General features: G+C 41.6%; 1 protein-coding gene across 1 annotated transcript in view; it reads right to left on the reverse strand.

Annotated features, from left to right (window-relative positions):
* myo15ab (myosin XVAb) overlaps positions 1–22,109 on the reverse strand; it is a 65,854-nt gene that overhangs the window by 39,092 nt on the left and 4,653 nt on the right. The window contains exons 11-45 of the mRNA XM_088302272.1: positions 21,210–21,326; positions 21,081–21,139; positions 19,593–19,716; positions 19,371–19,466; positions 18,725–18,856; positions 18,524–18,649; positions 17,707–17,784; positions 17,479–17,630; positions 17,359–17,404; positions 17,159–17,283; positions 16,530–16,647; positions 16,249–16,424; positions 16,063–16,147; positions 15,218–15,250; positions 15,074–15,155; positions 14,833–14,963; positions 14,658–14,753; positions 13,650–13,778; positions 13,459–13,565; positions 12,534–12,715; positions 11,733–11,805; positions 11,384–11,575; positions 10,065–10,147; positions 9,921–9,994; positions 7,930–8,032; positions 7,515–7,858; positions 6,909–6,999; positions 6,738–6,833; positions 6,285–6,345; positions 6,062–6,155; positions 4,283–4,400; positions 4,092–4,207; positions 3,766–3,825; positions 2,801–2,876; positions 2,576–2,691 (exon numbers count right to left, since the gene is read on the reverse strand). Of these exons, the coding sequence (XP_088158398.1) occupies positions 2,576–2,691; positions 2,801–2,876; positions 3,766–3,825; positions 4,092–4,207; positions 4,283–4,400; positions 6,062–6,155; positions 6,285–6,345; positions 6,738–6,833; positions 6,909–6,999; positions 7,515–7,858; positions 7,930–8,032; positions 9,921–9,994; positions 10,065–10,147; positions 11,384–11,575; positions 11,733–11,805; positions 12,534–12,715; positions 13,459–13,565; positions 13,650–13,778; positions 14,658–14,753; positions 14,833–14,963; positions 15,074–15,155; positions 15,218–15,250; positions 16,063–16,147; positions 16,249–16,424; positions 16,530–16,647; positions 17,159–17,283; positions 17,359–17,404; positions 17,479–17,630; positions 17,707–17,784; positions 18,524–18,649; positions 18,725–18,856; positions 19,371–19,466; positions 19,593–19,716; positions 21,081–21,139; positions 21,210–21,326 (3,891 nt within the window). The remainder of the gene's footprint in view (positions 1–2,575; positions 2,692–2,800; positions 2,877–3,765; positions 3,826–4,091; positions 4,208–4,282; positions 4,401–6,061; positions 6,156–6,284; positions 6,346–6,737; positions 6,834–6,908; positions 7,000–7,514; positions 7,859–7,929; positions 8,033–9,920; positions 9,995–10,064; positions 10,148–11,383; positions 11,576–11,732; positions 11,806–12,533; positions 12,716–13,458; positions 13,566–13,649; positions 13,779–14,657; positions 14,754–14,832; positions 14,964–15,073; positions 15,156–15,217; positions 15,251–16,062; positions 16,148–16,248; positions 16,425–16,529; positions 16,648–17,158; positions 17,284–17,358; positions 17,405–17,478; positions 17,631–17,706; positions 17,785–18,523; positions 18,650–18,724; positions 18,857–19,370; positions 19,467–19,592; positions 19,717–21,080; positions 21,140–21,209; positions 21,327–22,109) is intronic.

Consider the following 22,109-nt stretch of genomic DNA (forward strand, 5'->3'; position numbering starts at 1 on the left):
GGGAGTGATTTGGCCTTATTAGTTTAGCTTTTCCTAGTCTAAAGTTAACCTTAAGTAACATGCCTTGAGCATCATTTAGGATCTGGACAAATAGGGTTTCAAATTGTAGACATGGGATTGGCATAAAATGTTGGATTGAGATTTTTGGGTTCATGCTGATGTCGTTTTTGGTTCATCTTAACTAAGTGTCGAGGCAATCTGGATTTGCCTCGAAGGGGGGATTATGTAGTGTATTTTCACAAGGTCTGACATAGACAACTTATTTTATGGCCATGACAACTGTTGCTTTGAACTCCCTCAGGGCTTCCTGACTCCCCCTTTGACACGTAGATTGCCGCCCTGAGAGGCACGAGACTTTAACTTTATCTACGGGGGGTCAGGAAGCAGAACAGGGGTTATCTGCGTACCAAGGAGGGGGTTTACAAAAGAGGGGTCTGGCGCCGGGAAGTCGCACCTTCGCAGAGTCTGTGCCCCGCAGCCATGGGGGCAGTTTGAGGAGTCAGCTAAGAGACAGCTGGATAAAATGCATATGCAATAAGGGAAAATTAGATATTCATGTCCTTTGTTTGCCTTCCCTATAAGAAGGGAAGGCGCGAGAAGGGGACACCTTTTTCTTTTGGGAACTTCTGACATCAGCTGAGATCAATAAACTATTTTTCCAACCACCGGTGTGTGTCAGAAGTTTTTTCCATCACCAAGCCAACCTTGCCTGGCGACCTGTCCGGAGGGGAGCTGAGCCAGACCCGCACATCAACAGCGGAAATTTACCTCACCAGCGCCACACTCTCATGCCTCTGCTGCAAAAAGACTGCACATGCGCATTAGTGGTTTTCCGAGTTATCCGTGATGCAAAGCAGAAGCGTTGTGGGTAGTGTAGTTTCATGACTAAACCGCATTAGTGTTAGCGTTAGCATTAGGAACAGAATCCGAAAGTGGGTGCATTTCACCAAATTACTTTATACAATGTAAACCTTCCTCTTCATAGCAGCACGGCGGTGATAAACCGTGTGCGTCTCATCGAACACCGCATGCGATGTCCTGTTGTGGTACGCTAACATATTGTAGTGTCTACTGTGGATTATGGTGGCATTAGTGAGCAAAATCACGTTTATTAAAACCAAAAATCAGTTTTTGTATACCCGTGTTTATCGAACAGCAAATACACATGTGCTATGATGCTATTACGGTCACTCGGTGACCACGTACCATGTGTTGCGTTTATAAATTCGGAAATGTCAGTACTGAAATAAACACAACATGACGACCCATTTGCCACAAGCCGTTAATGGCAACACCTAACAATACAACAGTACCTCCCCAGGGCGTTAGAAAATACTAAGGGATGGTGCTAAAAAAAAAATAATAATTGGGTTGGGGGAGGTTTTGGCCTTTAGGTAATACCGCATTTTGTATGTGTAGTTTATATTATGCATACTAGAGAAGCAAAACAAAACATTTTGTATTACGGTTCAATAAAAACTAAATTAAAAATTAATTCAAGTGTTTATTTTAGTTTTATTTAGCACAGTACATTACCCTAAATGTATTCATATGATTTCAGTCCCGTCTACATAAAAAAATGGATTGGTGCCCAAGTTAAGTGAAGTATGATTCAGTATTTATTTTAATATTCATGGGAAGTAGTGTATTATTATATTTTGTGTATAATTTTTGGATCAATTCGAAATACACTGAATTTTTTACATCAATCCGATTTTTTGGCTGCAGCACCACACAAGCGGACTGAGACAAGCATGGCAAGTGTTTAAAAAAAACAAACAATTAATCGAATCGATACCTGATACTTAAAATCGAATCAAATCGAGGCTTGAGTGAATCGTGACATCCCTAAGCATGACACTTTGAAAATCCTTTGGCCGCGGTCAGCGCGACAGTGAAAGCATGGAGAAGGCGGATATGGTGTCATCGAGTCACATCTCTGACTTTCTGGCTGTGAAGTGTGCTTGTCGTGGTTTTTCCTTTCAGACATTTAATTTCTCCTTTAATTAAAACAATAAAAACAGAGTGACCAATACTTAATGCCTGCTTGTCATTGCCATCTTCAGAGTCTGTAGACGACCCCATTTGGGTCTGTGAAGTCACGCACGCACTGGGTCAAAAGGTCAGAGGGCGGACCCAGTTCACAAAAATATTAGTATAAAATAGTTTTTTGTGTGTTTCTATTGTGTGCAAATCGTCACAATTTTCAACTAAACTTTAAAATGTTCTCTATCAAAAACTCCCTGTTTTTAAAGGACTCTAGTAGGCACATCCTCTTTTCCAATATATTCATGTATTCAAGTTTCTATTCAGTGCTCGAGCAGCCATGATTTTAAACCAACCTTTAATACATTCTCGAGCAAGGATCGGAGTGATTTTGAAATATCAGGCACACAACGCTTGAAAAAACTGTGTCTCTAAGTCGATTTTATATTCGGAGCTCATACAGCCATGTTTTTTAACCAATCAGTGAATGGTTCTATTGCAGAAATCCTTTTGATTTCAAAATAATATCTAATAGGTATTGATTTTTTTTTCCAAATCACATTTTTCTCCCGTTTCCAGACACTCTCACCGATGCCGGGAAGAGTCGGGAGAAGTAGATTTCCCAGGTGTCCCTGGCGGCCGTGACGATGCATTTCTTCACGTGTTCCTCCACTGGATCCGTGTTCTGTTGTACCCCGTGTTCATCTGTGAGTCACACACATGCACACACACGCACACACTGCTGAGTGTCACAAGTGTGTCATCTTGGTAAGCGTGTGTAAAAGGCGCGTGGGAAGATGATGAGAGGGACTACCAAAAAGAGCTTTCATCCGCTGCCTTTCATCGCGCCGGATGCGGACGCACGCCTCTGACAGGGTGTCGTTGACGATCTGCGTAGGAGCGCACAAATTAACCACGTCATTGGCGAGAAAGCGGTGACGACAAGCCGGGGAAAGAAAAAAAAAGCAGAGCCAAAAGGAGCGCATAAAAACAATATTTGGAGATGGTTTGATGAGCATAGGGGAAAGAGTCTGTTGAGTGAGGTTCGTTCAGCCACATCAAAGGAGTAGTTATGTGCAGGTGTTTTGCTTGGAGTGCTGTGTTTTTAAGGTGTCTTTGAGTGACTGAGTGTTGCGACGGAACACTGACTTTTGAATGGAACCAAGCGTGTACTTGGGTCTTTTGGGGTTTTCAAGCAAACTAGGCATCTTTGCGGGCAAAATTACTGCAACTAAGAGTCTTTGAGTGTTTTAAGGTGACTAAGCATTTTTGCTTGTTGAATTTAATGACAAATGCACATCTTTGACAGACTGCCTAAAAACTTGACAATTTGAGGCAACTTAGCGCTGCTTGAATTTGAAATTTTCAAGGGGCCAAAGCATCATTGAATGCTGAGTTTCTAAAACAGCTAAGCATGTTTGAGTGGGTTGAATGTAGAGTTTTAGGGTGACAAAGCATCTTTGAGTGTTGACTTTTAATGTGACCAACTATTTTGGAGTCTTTGAGTGTTACGTTTTTAAGGCACCTAAGTGCCTGAGAGAGTCTTTGAGTCTTGAGGTTTATTTTAGGTGATTAAGTGTCTATGACTGACAGTGTTCATTTTTTAAGTCTACAGGTCTTGGAGCGTTTCGTTTTCAAACTGACCAAGTGCCTTGAATTTCAAGGTGACTAAGCATCCTTGAGTGTGGACTTTTTAGGGTGCCCCTCTTAGTGTATGAATTTTTTTGAGTGGTGGGTACTTTAGGCGAGAAAGTGTCTGAGTGTCATGTTTTGCGTCACCTGTTTGAAAATGAGGTCCAACACCAGTGGATTGTTGAAGCTGTCTTTGGGATAGAAGACCTGGCAAACAGAGAATATAAAACAATACAATTTTATTTATGTAGCGCATTTCACAACAGCTTCAGCTTTAACAAAGCGCTTTCCATATGGCGTCTTATAAATTAGCAGGTAATTAGAACACAAATTAAAACGCAAATACATTTACAATAGATACCAGAATAACTCACCATACAATATCATGGTGACATTTTGCTTGAATCGTCACATGGAAATTGCATCAAAGACAATCCAAACAAATGAAGGCTTGATCGTGTGTGTGTATGCACCTCTTTCCTGAGGTAGAGTTTCCAGGGAACGTTCGTGTAGGTGTAGTGTTCCTGGTTGGGGATCTGGTGCAGACTAGTCTGGATGCTCTCCGATTCTACCGGAAGCTCTCGAGAAACTACGGTAGTTCAAAATTCACGTGAGCCACGTGACCTGGAGTGTAAGTGCAAGGTGTGGTTGGGGGTGTCAGGACCTGATGGCGGTACCGGTACTGGACGATGCGGCGCCTTGCTCTTTGTGCTCTTGGTGGGCTGCAAGGTGGTCTCCGTAATGGCAGATGCAGAAGGTGGGGGGACCACAGGATGCTTGAGCTAAACATTCAGCGACATGTTTTCATGGGACAGTGGTTCACTTATTTTAAGTGTTGAATTTTCAAGGAGACTGAGCTTTTTTGAGTTTGTAAGGCAACCAAGTGTCCTTGAATTTTGAGATTTAAAGGTGACTAAGCATTTTGACTGCTGTTTCAAAGTGTCCTTGAGTACCTCTGTCGTTGAGTGTGGATTATTATTTTTCTAAGCCTGTGAGTGGTAAGTCTTTAGGCGTTTGTCTTTCACTGGTAAGTTTTAACTGTCATTCAATGTTCAGTTATGAAGGCGACTTAGTAAGCGTCTGGATTTTCAACAGGACTATGCTTCTTAAAAGTATATCTGAGTCTAAGTGTTGAGTTTTTAACGTGATGAAGTGTCTTTGAATACAGTGAACCCTCGGTTATCGCGGTTAATGGGGACCGAGACCACCCGCGAAAACTGAAAATCCGCGAAGTAGCGGCGCACCTTCAAAAATGCTTAAAAAAAAAAAAGTGCGAAGTAGCGGCGCACCTTCAAAAATGCTTAAAAAAAAATAAATAAATAAATAAAAAAAAAAATAAAAAAAAAAAAATATATATATATATATATATATATATATATATATATACGGGTAGAGAGAGAGAGAGTGAAATTCATGTTATAACAAAAAAAAAAAAAATTATTATTAAAACTTATTATTTTTTTATTCCCCAGCCATTATTTTTGTATTTATTCAATTACTTCTTTTTGTATTTATTTAATTACTTCGACTTTTACCTGCTGGTACGCCGTCCGGTGTGCCCTGTGAAATGAAAGGTGGCATTCTTCATTTATTTATTTATTCATTCATAACTGACAGCCTCGCGCTCCGCTCATGCCCGGGCGGAAGTTGTTCCTCTTCGGCTTAACTGCCACGCATGCCGGCCGGTCTCCTCCGGAGCTCTCGCATGGTCCCGAGCGAAGCGAAATGTCGCCGCGCTCGTGCCCGGGCGGAAGGTGCTCCTCTTCGGCTTAACTGTGACGCGAGCATGCCCTCCTCCTCCGGAGCTTCCATTCGGTTAAACTTAGGGGCCGCTTGACACCGCCCGTGCCCGGGGAAGGTGCTCCTATTCGGCGTAACTGTCACGCACGCCGGCCGGCCTCCTCCGGAGCTCTGGTACGGTCCGAACCGCGCGAAACGTCGCCCCAAATCGTGCCCGGGGGAACGTGCTCTTCTTCGTCCACTCTCCTCTTCGCCCACGCTCTTCTTCGCCGCACGCCGGCCGTCTAACCGCTCCAGCGCCCCGTCGTGCCGCTCGGCGAAACTACAATGCCCCCGAATATTTTTTAGACCCGCGAAGCACTGAACCCGCGAAAGGTGAACCGCGAAGTAGCGAGGGTTCACTGTATTGAGTTTCCAACGTTTAGAATGTGTCTATGTATCATTGAGTATTGCTTTCCGAAAACGACTAATCATCTTTTGTTGTCTTTGAAGGCGACTATATGTCTTTCTATGATGACTGTTTAATGTGATTACACATCTTTGAGTGTTGTGTTAAGGCGACCAAATGTCTTTGAGTGTCTGACCTTTAGTGTTACGTTTTCAAGGCCAATAATCCTCCCAATGTTTTGAAGGCAAGTAAATGTCTTTGAATGTGAAGTTTTTCGGTAACTTACTGTCTTTGAGTATGTGTGTGCACACGCACCTGTGGAGCAGGAGGGTTGTCCATCTGTGGTTTTAAGATCTTCAAAGCTTCATCACGAGGCGTCTGCTTCTTTTTAAATTTACCCTCCGGTCTCCTAAACAATAAATACCCGACAAGCACTACATTGTACTGTAAACACACACACCCTTAAGGCACTCTGCCTCCTTTGATAATAATAATAATAATAATAATAATGTGTAACAATAATATAAACAATAGGTACCTTTTTCCAGGTGGAATTGGCTCCAATGGGGGAGGTGGAGAGTTGTACCGCCTGATAATTTCTGGGAATATAAAGTACCAACAATCAACAATCACAATGCATTGTTCATGCGTCATCATGTGTCATCATCCACACCGCTTAACCTGTTCTGGGTCATGGGGGGTGCTGGAGCCTATCCCAGCCCACTACAGGCGAAAGGCACACTACACCCTGAACTGTTCACCAGCCAGTCGCAGGGCACACACAGACACCACTGTCCCCGAGCGGGAACCATTCCCACGCTGCCCGCTCACAAGTCAGGCGAATGTACCACCATCAGTGACGTCATTATTAATGTAATAATAATTAATAAAAAAAAAAAAAAGAAATAATGATTATTTATTGAAAAATGTACTCTTAAACCTAACAAAATATAAATGTATGAGTTATTCCTCACTTAAAAAAAAGTTTTACCTTGAATATCCTGACTTGGCACGATCTGCTCTGAAATCTGTGCTGAGTACTTCACCACCTCGCCAGCAGAGGGGGCAGAAGACATAGCCACAGGGGCTAGTCATACAAACACACAAAAGTTTTCAACGTTTACAAAGAACCGACAGAAGAGGGTCGAGTTGTGATTCCTACCAAAGTTTTTGAGTTGTTTGTCCTTGTTGGTGGGAATTCCAGGAGCTCTCCTCCGTGGACCGCTGTCCTTTTTGTCATTATGTAAGACAGCCTGTGCAGGATTACATTTAAATTGGCATTAGAAAAATGCATGATAATAAATATTGAAACTATTTTCATTGTTTGAATGTAGAAAAAGTAGCACTTTGAATGCTAGAAAACAAAGAAATGTAATATCAGAATCAACAAAATGTTTCATTCTAATATTGGAGAAAATTAATTCTTATATATTTTTAGGGAAGGAGTAGAATATTTAACAAAAATAAAAAAAAATGTTTAATTTGTTGTACGAGTTTTTAAGATGATTTAGGAACTGTGTGTATTTGAGTCGATGAAACCGAATGTTTGGTTTTTAAAGCAACTAAGTATCTTTGAGCATTGAGTTTTTAGGAGGACTTCCAGGATCTCCAAGTGCTGACCATTAAAAGCGGCAAAGAATCAAACTGTCTTTGAGTGTTGCAATTTCGAGTCACCTATTTGTTTGAGTGCTGATTTTTGAAGGCAACTCAAGATCTGAATGTTAAGGTTTCAGAAGGAATCACTGACTGAGTGTCTTGATGCAGAAACCTGTGCATCAGCCTGTGGCGGCGAGGTGGACCCGCTTCTGTCGGTTTGGGCGTTGCCTGTTTGAGGGTCCGGCTCGGGCTCGTACGTCGGAGGATACGAACCAGACGGCAGGCCAGCGGCGGCGTAAGGAGACGGCGTGAAGTTGGCGTAGGGGCTGGGTGGGATGTTGGCGTAGGGACTCGGTGGGATGTCGGCAGCGTACGGGCTGGGGGGGTGCTGGAGTAGAGGGCTGGTAGGGGGGCTTATGATGGGCGAGGCCGGGGTGCTGGACAGGGTGTGCGTCACAGGGGCCACGCTGGCAACAGGAAGTGACATCACACCCCCAACGGGAAGCACTCGCACAGCTGCAGGACACACAAACATTTTTGTCTCACAAAACATAATGAGTGGTGGAGTTATTTTGAGGTGGTCTGACCGCCAGGTGGAGGCGGTGGCCTGCCAGAAGGGCGCTGGTCTTGCCATCCGACTCCTCCACGGCCCTTCATCCTGCTGGAGAGCAGTGGGGCCAAGTCCATTTCCTGTCAGGGGCCACAAACATTGAGTTGTCTCTAGTGAGGGAGGAAAAATACATGAAAAATGCCAAGAAAAGGAAAAACTGTGTTCCCTCGCTACTTTGCGGGTTGTTTATTGCGGATTCACACATCGTGCATTTTGATTCGTGACCATGACCACATGTATTGGAGTTTTACCTTGCTCATTCGGCACATTTTCATGATATCTTTTTTCCTTCTTAATTGGACCTGCAAAAAGTGTATTATTCTTCTTGTTATATATATTTTTTTAGGGGAAATTCGTTTTACAAAAATAGACATCATGAAAATTAGAAAGCTCGTCCCTTATAATCAGCAGCTCAGCATTTATTTTACATTTTCCATCTTAAAAGTTACATTTGTTGAGTGTAACAAGTGTTTACCATTGATTACTGTAAGTTGTGTATTTGTGTTGTTTCTGAGAAAAATAATGTTTCAAAAAGTGAAAATATAATAAATGTAACAGAATTGATTGCCGTCTAGAAAAAAGTCATGTCCCTCATAAGTTAAAAAAGAAACATTAAAAGGTAAGTAGGTTACAAAGGTAGCTTACAGACAACCAGTAAGACAAATAAGTAGGTCGGAAAAAAGGGCAAGGTACTGATTCAAATGGATCATAGCATCAATGATTTTCTTGCCTTGACAAAAAAAGAATGGGCCCAGAAAGCTAGCACATGACTGAAATTGAATATGACTTGACCAACATTCATGAGATATCATTTCAAATCAATAGGGGTCCTGTTGTGAAGCAGATGGGAGCGCAAGTAGATCGGGGTGAGCGCGCGCACTGGAGGCCAAATCCTATGACTGTATTGCGGTGGTCTCAGAGCACAGCGCCGTGAATAAAACATGGTCGGATATACTTGAGGGAAAGCTTTGGAAAGCACTAGGGCAATAAATAATAAAGGAGACTAAAATACAAGTGCTGTATGTGGAAATGTGCTGTTGGGAATCCACACTAACCCTGTGGACTTTGTAGATGATGAAAATGCTTTTGTGTACATACTTTAAGATATGTAACTATAAATGTTGTTTAAGAACCAGAAAAATCCCAATCACCTTCAGTAACAAACAAACTAACTTACCTACTAATAAACCAACACAATAAATATTTTACATATTCATGCTGATTAACCAAAAAGTCTGACTGACAAAATACACTAACTAATAAGCAAACAAACAAACTGACTGACTTGAACAAATAACATAATAACTAGCTTGCATGTAATTGTGCTAACAAACCCACCAAACAACAGACAAAGTAGTTAGTATGTCATCATGAGTACTAATCCAACAAAAAAAATCATCCAACCATGAGACACATTGTTTTCCATCTTCAATCAAAGCATACATGCGTCAGTAAGTACTGAAGTAGTGTGTGCGTGTGTGTGCGTGTGTGCGTGCGTGTGTGTACGTGTGTGTGAGTGTGCCCTTCATCAGGTAAGTGTCAGTTCCCGCCAGGTAAGCGGATCCACTGCCACCGTTGCCTGGCCAGTCTAGTGAAATCACCGTGGCCATCTGGTGTCTGTGCCAATTGCGGTAACTGGGTAACGTAATCGGCCCGAGAGAGCTCTGTCCGACACATCTGATACGCGTGAATTCCTGTCGGCTACATCTGATAGCAAGTGAATGATGGAGCCACGGAGAAGTTGCATTTTAAAGGCAGTTAATCATCTTTGAGTCATCGAGTGTTGAGGTGTCAAGGTGACTAAGAATCTTTCCACATCTTTTAGTGGGAGCTTTTATGGCAACTATGCATCTTTGGGTTTTTAGTGTGGCTCAAAGCCTTTGTGTGTTCATCTTAAAAACCCAACGACTACAATCCCACATTGGCTGGTTTCTGCGTAAAGGGATTATGATTATGTATGTAACTTACTGCGCTATTGTCGGACAGAACCGGGTCAAACAAGCTATCCAAGTAGCGATCCATTCCTCGATGTGGTTCCCAGTCTAAGGAGAAGATGCCTGCTTGTATCAAAAACATTTTTGTGTGAGCATGTTTCTGCACATGAGCACTTACCTTGGCTAGCAAAGCCTTCACTGGCAATGTTAGGCGATGATATGAATTTGTCATCGCCGTCAAAGCCGCCACTCAGCAGACTTCTACAGAAGAAAGAGAAAAAACATCATGACGACTTTTTCTGATTAAAGCAGTTATTCAGTTGGGATGGTTAATTTTTCTACTAGCTAAATTTATGTATATTTTTTTTTAATCAGGAAAATGATAGTAGCTTGGACTTACAATTTTATCAATTTGTTTCGGAGAAATGAATGAAAAACTAAGGAGTTCAAAATCGCCACCTGGTAATGAGCATTATGGCCACGACCCCCCTCCTCTCCTTCCATGTCTTGGTGGCAGTCACGCCAGGGACCAATCACAATTTGTCCATGGTAAATACATTGCTAATAACGTCAAAATAACGGGAATGTTTGTGGACATCTCAACTTGGGCCCACTTCAACCTCTGAAAACGTCACAAAACGATTAGCCATCCCATGGCTGACTTAAAAGAGCAGGAAATGAGCAGTCTCTCTGCAGCTCAGGTGTAGTTTCTGTTATGTCTGTCGTTTTTTATTCTTGCCTCCGAGAGCTAAATTGCTTCATAGGTCAGGTAGATTACATTCAAATCTGTAAGTGTTGGCTTGATGTATTCTTCCCTCCAAGTCAACCCCTTTATCTCCTATCGGCTACGCTCGGCTAAAGATTCGGCATTGCTGGAAGTCCGGTGCTCCAAATGTTTCCATGTGCAACCTTGACATTTGGACAAGCTGACATCTTGGGCTTGTATTTATCTGAAATTGACGCACACGGGCCAGCCCACTTGTATGCAACACGGCTGTATTGCCGACTGCATGGACAGCGTGTGACCTGTCGTGGAGGAGTTCCAGAGAGGGTGACCGCAACGCTACATCCTCAGTATGCATAGTCCTCACAAAAATTGACCTGCTTATCTATCTGCCTATCTAACTAACTACCAATCAACAGACCTACCGACAAATTAACAAATCAACCAACTGTCAAACAGACCACTCAACTTACTAATTAGTTTGTTTATAATAGTACTGACGAACTGATAACATAAAGGGTCAGGGGTTAACTAACCAACAGAATAACTAACCAACCAACTCACACACTAACCGACTAACTAATAACATGCAAACTAACTAATTAACGGACTAATTCCAATGTAATCATGTGAATAACCAATTCAATCGCAAACTGATCAAGTAACTGACCAAGCAAACAATCATACTAACTAACTAACTAACCAACTAACTAACTAACTAACTAACTAAAAGTGATCGGATACATTTGTTTAAATGTGTGTACATCTCTTACATGCTGGCATTGGCCCGTACACGTCCCGGTTCCTGTGCAGAGATGATGAAGTAGCTGCTGTGCTTAGGGAATTGGGCAGGCAACTCCAGGTCCGACATTAGGTCTAGGACATAGTCTGAGCCCTCAAGCTCCACCCACTGCGCCGACTCCTTCAGCAGCACTGACCAGCCCCGACGGCCCTCTGTTACGCCCCTGACAACACACATACACGCCCACACACGCCCACCCACACACACACGCACACACCGCATGCTCACTTCCACATTATGACTCACTTGTTCTACTACTACTTACCACCAACTTCCTGGGTGTTTAATAATATTGACTAACCCATAATCTACTCTTTTACCTGTGTTGCAAGATGTCTTTGGCCATGTTTTCCCCTGTACTCCAAGAGTGTACAGGACAAAGGACGGACACGCCTGGATGAACACACAAGTAGAACAATTAACTAAATAATCTTTTGGATGAAATTGTGCTACAACATCAAATTCAGTATTTCACACGGCTAGCTAGTTATGCTCTCACTAAACGTCTCGCCACCAATAAAACCACTGATCAACCCCCCATATGGGTTCGCATAATTGTGCTAACTGGCCACCTAACAACAAACCAACTAATCAACCAACACTGACCTAACTAACAACTAATCAACAGGCCAACAAAGTATCTATATTGTATGGAATTAAGCTAACCAACTAATTAACAACTAACTTGCCAGCCAAACCCAACCAAGTAGTTAGTTTTGTCCCCAAAAAAATAAACAACTTACCCTACATACAACCAAACTAACAAACAGACCTCTGCTGTATCAAATAGCCCAAACATATTTACATAAAAACTAATTAGAAACTGTAATAATAATAATAATAATAAACAGTAAATCATGACACACAGCTAATTAATGGGTTATGTGACAATACTTTGGTCCAGCGAGCGAAGAACTCTTTATTGAAAGATTTTTCCGCTGCAGTGCCCATGTGACAATGTCCCTCTGTGTGTGTTACAAATGATCCAACTCTGAAGTGAATGGTATAGTTTTGTTCAATACAATACAATACAATGCAACTTATTTATATAGCTCATTTCACAACAGCTGGTGCTGTAACACAGCACTTTCCAGATGGTGTAATATAAATTAGCCTGGTACCGTCAAAGGAGTGTACATGGAGTAGGGTGTGTGCTCTCTTGCGGTTGGCGGTCCACTCCAGCAGGCACGGTGGGTAGGTGCGCATGTACTCGGGCCCGCCGCCGCCGCACCGCTGCATGGCCTGCAGCAGAGTATGTTGACACACAGAGTCGTAACCCTCGGGCCCGTAGTCTGACACGAATCTGAGAACAGGACACAAGTGCACACAGCTCAGTATAAAACAACAACATAATGATTTAATCATCACAGACAACACATTACTTAAATTCTCAAAAATATCAAGGCCGGTTTATTAGGTGGCTTGTTAGTTTGCAAGTTCGGTAGTCAGTGAACAAAATTACATAAAAACAAGTTGCTTTGTTAGGTATAGTTATTGGTCATTTGAATGCTTGGTCGATTAGCTTATCAACCTGACATATAACTAACTAACTAACCAACTAACCAACTTACTAACTAACTAACTACAATTTAACCATTTCACAAAAATAGCTGGTTGTTGATTAGTCATTTTGTATTGAGTGACATGATAAACTCCGGTCCGCTAGTTGTATGACAGGTTGATTCATTTGTTATGAACTGGTAAGTTAGTTATGAACTAATCAACCAACCATGAAACTGACCAACTAAACTAACTAGATGTGTGGTGAGAGAGCATGATTTCTAACACTAGTTAGTTAGTTAATTAGTTAGTTAGTTAGTTTTGAGTGGTGACCACAATTCTGATGCATTGTAACTTTTGTAGTTATAATAAACATGCATTGGGCAGTGACTCATATCCAGTCATGAGTCAAGACAAAAAAAGCTTTGTAGGCATTACCACGACCTACAGGACTGGAGTTGAACAACCAGTGGCACGTCAAAGCGAGCGATTGCCTTTTAGTGGAGGTCTGCACTCTGCTGAATGTCGTTGCTGTGATGAACCTACTTGAGCAGGTGCTTTGCCAGCCTTGGGGACGGTAGGAAGGCGGAAAGACAGGAGGACATGAGGAGCCAACCACGCTCACAATTCAGCATATTGGGATTCCTCCAAACCTGCAAGAGGACAAAGAAAGACCATGGTGTGATTTTATAAGATGATGTCGACAGTCATTTAAGTTCAGAGAATGGCGTCTGGACCTGATTGGTCACTTGAGCAAAAATCTCATCTCGGAGCTCGACATTGGCAAGGCCTTTCTGGATGATGTAATTCCCAAAGAGGTTCTCCTGAGAGCCGTTGAGCTCTGGGTCGCCCATGAAACGTAGAATCTGACACAGACACATTATATTAAAACAAGTTAGTGAGTTAGTTAGTTATGGGGTTGGTTACATCGGTGGTCAGTTAGTCACTAGGGTTCTGTAAACATTAGTTAGTTTTTTGTTAGTTGTATTGTTGGTTAGCTAGTACTATATGTCTTTGCCAGTAATTTAGCACAGTTAAATTAGTTTTTGATTTTGTGAGTTGGCTATTTAGTTAGTATTATGGTTAGTTGGTTGGTTGACTGTAAGGTAGTTAGGTTGTTAGCGTGTTGAGTTAGTTTGCAGAGATTGGCATTCCATCCAAGGGAGAGAATGGTTTGTCCCATTTTAGGGCCGTTTTTAAATAGGACAGACTAAGCAATGTTTTCGTCCATCCCTGTAATCAACCCTTGGGACTGTAGAAATGCAAGGACGGAAGCATTTTAAAACGATGAGGACGGACGGGAACGCAGGACGGAAGGGTGCCCAGGTAGCGGGCGCAGCATGGAGGATGGATAGGCAAACTAGGATCAAGTGTCCATCTCAGTTAGTGTTTGGTAGATGCTTGTTAGATTGAATGGTGATGTAAACATAATTTATATATGTATTTATTTAGATAGGTGATTTTTATATGGTGGTCACTTAGCATAGATATGTGAAAAGTAGTAAAAAGGTCAATTGGAGGGTAAATTACTTGTATGATTTGCTGCGAGTGAGTCGAGGGTTCACCTTGGGGTCAGTTCCATAAACACTAGTTAGTTGGTTGGTTGGTTGGTTAATTAGTTCAGTAAGTATCAGTTAGCACGGCTACATAAAACTAGTTTGATTGTTTTTTATGCTTTTGTTTGTGTGCATGTGTGTGTGTGTGTGCATACTGCTCTGAATGGTGCCTCTAATTGTGTGTGGTACCAGAACAAAGATGTTGAGGGCTCCTCGCTTCAAGTTCTGATCCAATCGGGTCAGCGAGTTCTCTAGCGGGACTGTCAGCATCCCAAAGTAGGGGTCCTAAAAATAAATAAATAAATAAATAAAAATACACATAACCTATAAACACTGCCTCTTCCACATGCGTGCGTGTGTTCACCCTAAATATGGTGCGGACGTAATGTGTCATTAGGTAGTTGTTGATGTCCAGGGGCAAGGTCAGCTGTGGTTCAACCTGAACTTTGGGAGCCTGGACCAGTGCCAGGCAGTCTGAGTGCAGCTCGGTGCCACCTGCGAACGCACACGCACAAACACACGCGCACACACACGCACACGCCACGCACACGCCACGCACATCCATAAACTCCACATGTTTATTTATAGTCTTGTCCCATGCATACCTGAAGCTGCCTGAAGCAGCGCCGCCAACTCAGCGGGGATGGGCAGCATTGTCACGTTCACGACTTCTCGGTTGATGCGGTCCTATACACACATACGTTTTGTCTCAACATGTGACCATCCTCCTCCTCATATTTTTCACTCACCTCCTCAGCTTTCCTTGCCGGGTCCACCACCGTCTGACAAAAAGACAACACAATCCAAAGTCAAAATGATTGTTCATGAGTTATAATTATTGTTCCATGGCCCTTTGTTTATTAGTAGGCAGCATTGTGCTGTTTCTACGGAACTTCATATTAGAGAGCAGCATGAGCAAAGGGAAAATTAATTAATTGTTGGTGCAGATCTGGCTAAAGTTTAAATTGTACATTTTGATTCAATGTAATTTCGTACATTTCTTTTCAGTATTTGATTAGGTTATTTTAAAAGTTTATATTTAGATTCTATTTTTTTATTTTTTAAAACATTATGAAATTGCATCAATATTTCACAATAGGAAAAATTGCAAAAAAGAAAATCTAATTTTTTTTGGCAAATATGTGGATAAGGGCTAGAAGAAGCATATTTAAATATGAATTTCTTAACCTGTATAAAAGCTAACATCAAAAAATGTTAATTTACACTGATTTTAATATTTTATATTGTAATCTATTCTGTTTATTTCTTTTTTAAGTGAAATTTGTATTCAATTTAAATTACTTACCAGTACAAAAGTTAGCGTTCATTGCTTTGTTACTCTTTTTGCTAGTTTGTGTGTTTAAAATGAGTGTAATGCGACCAAAACATTTAGCATCTTGACACACTCATACCTAAGGGCAATTCAGAGTGTCCAATCAACCTGCCGCCCAGGATTTTGGATTGTGCGAGGAAACCGGAGTACCCGGAGGAAACCCACGCAGGCACGGGGAGAACATGCTAACTCCACACAGGAAGGCTGGAGCTGGAATTGAACCCACGACCTCCATGCTAACCGGGCCAAACCCATACATACCCTCATGTAACGCTGCCGGTTGATGATGATTCGTATTGTGGTGCCTAACTTGATGCGACATCTCCTCCTGCAAGCAAACTTCTTTCTGTCCGAGTAAATGAAAAATAAAACAACAAAAATAGGAGTTATTTGATATTAGACAATGTCAATGGAGCGATTCATAACAAAAGCTGCATGAACGCTCACCTGACAACGAATCCTTTGCATCTGGCCTGCAGCAGCGTCATGCAGTGTCGGAACTTGACGAAGTTCTTGCGTATGAAGTACATGCGCACGTATCGCTGCAGCGTGAGGGCAGCAATGTTGAGCATGCGGTCCCGCTTACCCTCCAGGAACTGGTGCAGATCCTCCTTCAGGAATATCTGCACAAAAACACATTCGGTAACACACAAGCATTTAACTGCTTCCTCTTCCTGTGTGCGTGTGTGTGGGGGTGTGCGTGTGTGTGTGTGTGTGTGTCAGCGGACCTTAGTGACTCCCAGCTGGTAGGAGCCGACCTTGATGGGTCCCAGTTTTCTGAGCATGATAACGCAGTTATCTCCGTCAGCCATGGGCGGGTCTTTCAAGCAGAGCAGCGCTTTGTACCTGCAGACAAAGATAAAGATAAAACATCATTCAATATCCATCGTAAATAACGTGGCATTGTTTGGTCCACTTTGAGATGCTCTGAGGAGCCATACTGTGCATCGACTGTATGATCGACAGTATACAAATTTTGAATAACTTACGCACATACCAGGCTACCTACCCATACTAACCTTTTCTTTAATTTAAAGCTGTTAATACTATTGAAGTCTAAATTTACACACTTAAAAACGCATCAAAATGCTTAATCTATTCCGATCATATAAACCACGGCCACCTCACTACTTATGCAATGGACTTGTTCATCTTCATACTGTGCATGAGCAGATATGTTGGCACAGTTGTGATTGTTGTGATGAAAATGCTGACCAGTATTTTATGTCATGCTGCCGAATTTAATGGCAAGTAAGCCACCCTTTTAAGCTCACAAATTTGAAAGTCTGACTCGGCCAGTGCTTCACCAGCCATGAATCTCATCCCGTTTCATCTCCCTACCGAGCGACCTACTTACCTGGTTAGGAAGCTGTGAAAAGTCAATCTGACGGGATAGCCCTCCTTGCGTATCCGGATGGTCTCCATTATTCCAGAGTAACGCAGCTGTGTGCTCACCAGGTCCATGTCAAACAATACAGGTTCCTGAAGCAACACAAAAATCCCCACATGACCACTTTTCATTAAAAAACATCACGCAGTGGGCTCATAGTTAGATACCTTATGCTGGTTTGGCTTGATACAGCGAACAAAATAAGGGTGACACCTTGAAAATGAAAGAATAACACAGGGAATAAATGGAGAAAATGGAGCGACAGTGATCTTTGTGTACATTTCCACCTCTCCATCTTCTCCAGTAGCTCCTGCAAGCTGCTCTGGAACTTGGCGCTGACCGTGCTCGCCTGAATACGCCGAGCAGCGCTGCTGCGCCGTGCAATGGATCGATTCTGCGACATTGCCTCGGAATGCTTCAGGAAAAGGTCAGACACCATCTGGTGACACACACACACACACGTAAGCACGGTGGTAGATGACATGGAGAAGACGTAAAATTAGTCCGAGTCTGACTCTGTTTTTGCTGCAGATGAAAAGGTCCAGAACATCTTGGCGGACCGTGTCAAAGTTCTTGTCCAGAAACTTGTTCACCTCGGACCCAAAACATTAGACAAATGAACTAAACATGCATGACCTACCAACTTAACTACTACTCGTCATTTAGCAACCGACCTACCTTTCTGCTTACTTCTTATTCTTTGACTAAGCTACTGTATGTACCTACAAAGTATTTTCATTCATCTATCTGCTTTACCTACCCACCCATGTATGAATTTACATTTACCTCCCAACATATTTATCTATTTCTTCTAATCTAATCTTAATCCATCTAGTAATTACTGTATCTACCAACATACCCATCTACGTGTCTTTCCACTACCCTGCATATCTTTCTAGATGTCATCCTACAAATCTCCAGTACCTTTCGGTACCGGCCTGTCTACCTACCCCCTTATACATTTGTCCGATCAACTTCCCCTTGATACCTTTTATGTACCCTACCTGCCTATTTAACCACCAACCTCCAATTAAATAAATATATCCATTTATTCGACTTAGCTACCTACCTATTTTGCAATTATACGTCCCTACCTTCTTTATTACCCATCCACCTACCAAACCACTGCTGTATCAATCCACCGTAGTACTTAATCATTTGTCCAAACTATATATTTCTTCCTGGTTATCAGGTTTCCAATTTACCAAGTCATCCACAGGGCAACCTAGCTACCTTCCAACCAAAATTTAAGATTACTAGGTCTCAATACTGTATTTCTAAGTAATGACAGTAAACAGAGTGTTACCAGAATTCTGAGCAATGAAAAAGTACCTGGTAGGTGACTTTCCCAGCAAAGTGTTTGAGGGTGAACTCAGGCAACGGCATCTTTGGCTTGCCGTAAAGGGGGTCGTTACCGTGGTGATAATGGCACTTCTGCAGAAACGTGTGCTCTGTGGCCTAATTGACCCAAGAGCAGGTGGTCAGTGCTCATTTGATTCTTGTTCTTGGGTGTGTTTGGTGGCAAAAGGTTACCTGAGGAAAACCACACTGGTCGTCAAGTATGCGTAGTATTCCGTGAGGCTTTGCGGCAATGAGGTCCAGGCAGGCCTGGTTGTGGCTGAAGGGCTGCTGCTGCCACTCGATCTGTTCGCGCATGTACTCCTCCTTTAAGACATACAGCATAAGCACAATCTTGGTTATATTACTGCACTGTCAACCAATGTCCATTTCAGAATCAAAATCAGAATCAGAATCAGAAATCCCTTTATTGTCATTGTACTCAAGTGTGCAACGAGATTAGAGAGCTCCACTCTCCAGTGCAATACAACAATAATTCAGATAAATATATAAATTGGATAAATAAGAGAATAGTTAGTGCAATGGAAAATAATACTGAATAGGATATATTAAAACACATCACGTTGCTGTTCTGCAAAGTAAGGGTGGTCGTGTGTGTGTGTGAGAGTTTAGAATGGAGATGGCTCTTAGTACACAATACTGTTCCGGGATCCTAGAGTGTGATATTTTTAGAGTTTAGGCTTAATACAGACAAGTATAACATGTCCAGGAGGGCGTCAATTACTTGTGGCTATTTGTGGGAAGGCTCAATATTGTGAGGGTTCAATGTAATAAGAATAGAAGTAGCAGAAGTTGTACAAAAAACAAGATTTTCCCTGACCTGCTCTTGTTGGATGATGACTTTGTTAAAGAAGAACTGCAAAGTTTCGTTGGCGTAGTTGATGCACAGCTGCTCAAAACTGTTCACCTGTAGCTCCTGCAAAGGATTTATTATAAGAGAGGGGCGCTAACGTCAGTGCTCGTTTTGACTAATATACGTTCAATAAAAAAAAACAAACAAACAAAAATAAACCAAACGAACCAACAACAAAAAAAACAGCACCTCAAATCCATAAATGTCCAATATAGAAATGGAGAGTGCCTCGTTGCGAGGGTACACTCGTCCGTTGATACGCTCCGTCAACCAGTTGAAGAGCAACGAGTAGAGAATCTTGGCAACGGCATCTCTACGAGACACGCACAACAGGGTTGCTATGGAAACAGGAGAAACTGGTTCCTATGGAAACAAGAGGGCATCTGAAAAGATACTACTCGCGCCCCAACTTCTCAGAGGACCCCTGTCTTCACATACTTTGTCCTTACATGCTCCCTTCAAAGATGGGAAGAGAATGTCAAACAGGTCTCCATCAGAAGGAATCTACTCCCCTGGGGTGTTTTAGGAGGACCAATTTTATTTGAGTTTGAAAACTTTTGTTCCTCCCAACAAATAATATTAATAATATAAATTACACAAAGTTACAGTAAATTAAATATAATTCGGTTTTGGTCCATAATCTGTCCGAAAACAGGCAATAAACTTGATCGTTACTGTATTTTCCAATGGACAATCAAATGTTTCATTTGGATTCAACAACTATTTGGATGACTTAGTCTGCTTTCACAAGTTCAGAAATCAAATGATATTTACTGTTGAGAATCTGATATTCCGAGCATTTGGACAAACTTAATTTGAAAAAAAGTATCCAAATGATTAATCGATTGTCAAAAATAATTGTTGATCCATTTGATAATCGATAGTTGTCGATTAATCAATGAATTGTCACACCTCTAATATTTAGGTATATGGGGTGCAGGTTCCATTTTGAGGCTGAACTTCTGGCAATAAAATGCATCAAGACCCATGCTGGCCGCCTGCTGGCCGCCTGCTGCCATTCTGCTGGCTGCTGTCAGCCTCCTGCGAGTCGACACAACTTTAGTGAAGCTAAACATCCGAAATATAACCAGTCGGGGTTCGTGTCTCAGTCATGCTCTTGTTGGCTTCAATCTGTGAAAATGGAGAATCGATTGGATGGTATTTTCGATTTTGTGGAGGTGATCACATGAGCTCATGTTTGGTGTCAATAAATCCAAACTATTGTGCAGAATGCTTTTATACTTTCAAAGGTTGTGGACAGTGGACAAGAGTTGTAAAGTGCATTTGCATTTCGGTGGCGATTGGTCATCGTTTTAGACACCAAAACTGACAACTCATGCAATATTACCTCGCTTACCTCCCTGCTGCAACGTAGACGCTGAAACCAGAAAAAAATAACTCGAACTCCAAAAGGGGGTGTGCAAATTTGTCGTAAAGCTCAACTCAAAAAAAAAAAAATCACGACAGAGTCTTTTCGAGGGGAGCATTTTAGTACTGATGTCATATTTGCAAGCAAACCTATTATATAAGTGCCCAAGTTAAGCTCATGCAAGTGTCTCTGTAAGTTTTGTTGCTGACTTAAAGCAAAGGGTGAACGGCGACATGCTTAATGGTTAAAAAAAATGAACAAAATAGAACCTAAAATATTGTAAATACAAAAATTGGACGTGAACTGACCTTGCATCCACGGCACTCTCCACTGTGAGCGGAGTTGATATCTTTTCCCTCACTGTGTCCTGCAAACACAACATGCTGCCCATCATGCCTCGTTGTGGTGGTTGTGTGTAGTCGCTGTGTAGCGCTCACCATAACTTTGAAGGTGACACACTTTTGCAGGCCTTCCGCCGACACCTGCAGCAGCTCGGCGACCACTCGGATCTCCTGAGTGCTCATGACTGCTGCCGCCTCCTGATTGACGCCAGCCTGCAAGGGGACGTGATCCATCAGCATCATTAATAAGAGTGTAACACAGGGTGGGTAACGTATAGCCAGCGGGTCATGCTCTACCTTCTTGAATTTGGCCCAGTGAAGGTTTACATGATCAAGAGTCCTGTAATAATTTTTGCCATAATATTTTTGGACTGATAAATAGGAATTATTCATTTGTATTGATAGTGACTATTTATTAATTTATCTTACCCAATAATAGTTTTTTTTGTTATAAATAATCAAATAAAAAGTTAATTAAAATGAACAATTAAAAAATGGTTGATTAAGTATCGTTGTACTTCATTGTAAATAGTAACATCAAAAATGATTTTATGATGAAAAATCAAATTTTTTATTTAATTGAAAAATTGGTTAATTAATCGCATTTCAGTGCAATATGAATAAAAATGAGAGTGCAGCATTTGATAATTAAAACCATTTGTGTTATTTTAGATATACATTGTTACTTTTTGAGACATTTTAAATGTATTTTAATTAACAATTGGTTAATTAACTCCAATTAAATTACCATTAAATCAATTAGTAAGGAGAATTAAATATTACATTATTAATAATACTCACAATTGCATATAGAACTTGAATACACATTTTAACCGTTTTCTATACCATAATGACTTATTTTGTTCAACAAATTAATTAGACCTTAATTAATAATGGCTAACCAAAAAAAAAAGATAATGTATTATGATTTAATCATGAAACTAAACTATTTTGCACATTTGATGTTTTTATATCACAACACACGACCTGGCGTTT

This window comes from Idiotropiscis lumnitzeri, chromosome 8 (assembly GCF_059441095.1).
Source record: "Idiotropiscis lumnitzeri isolate Australia: NSW breed Sydney's pygmy pipehorse chromosome 8, RoL_Ilum_1.0, whole genome shotgun sequence".
NCBI lineage: Eukaryota > Metazoa > Chordata > Actinopteri > Syngnathiformes > Syngnathidae > Idiotropiscis > Idiotropiscis lumnitzeri.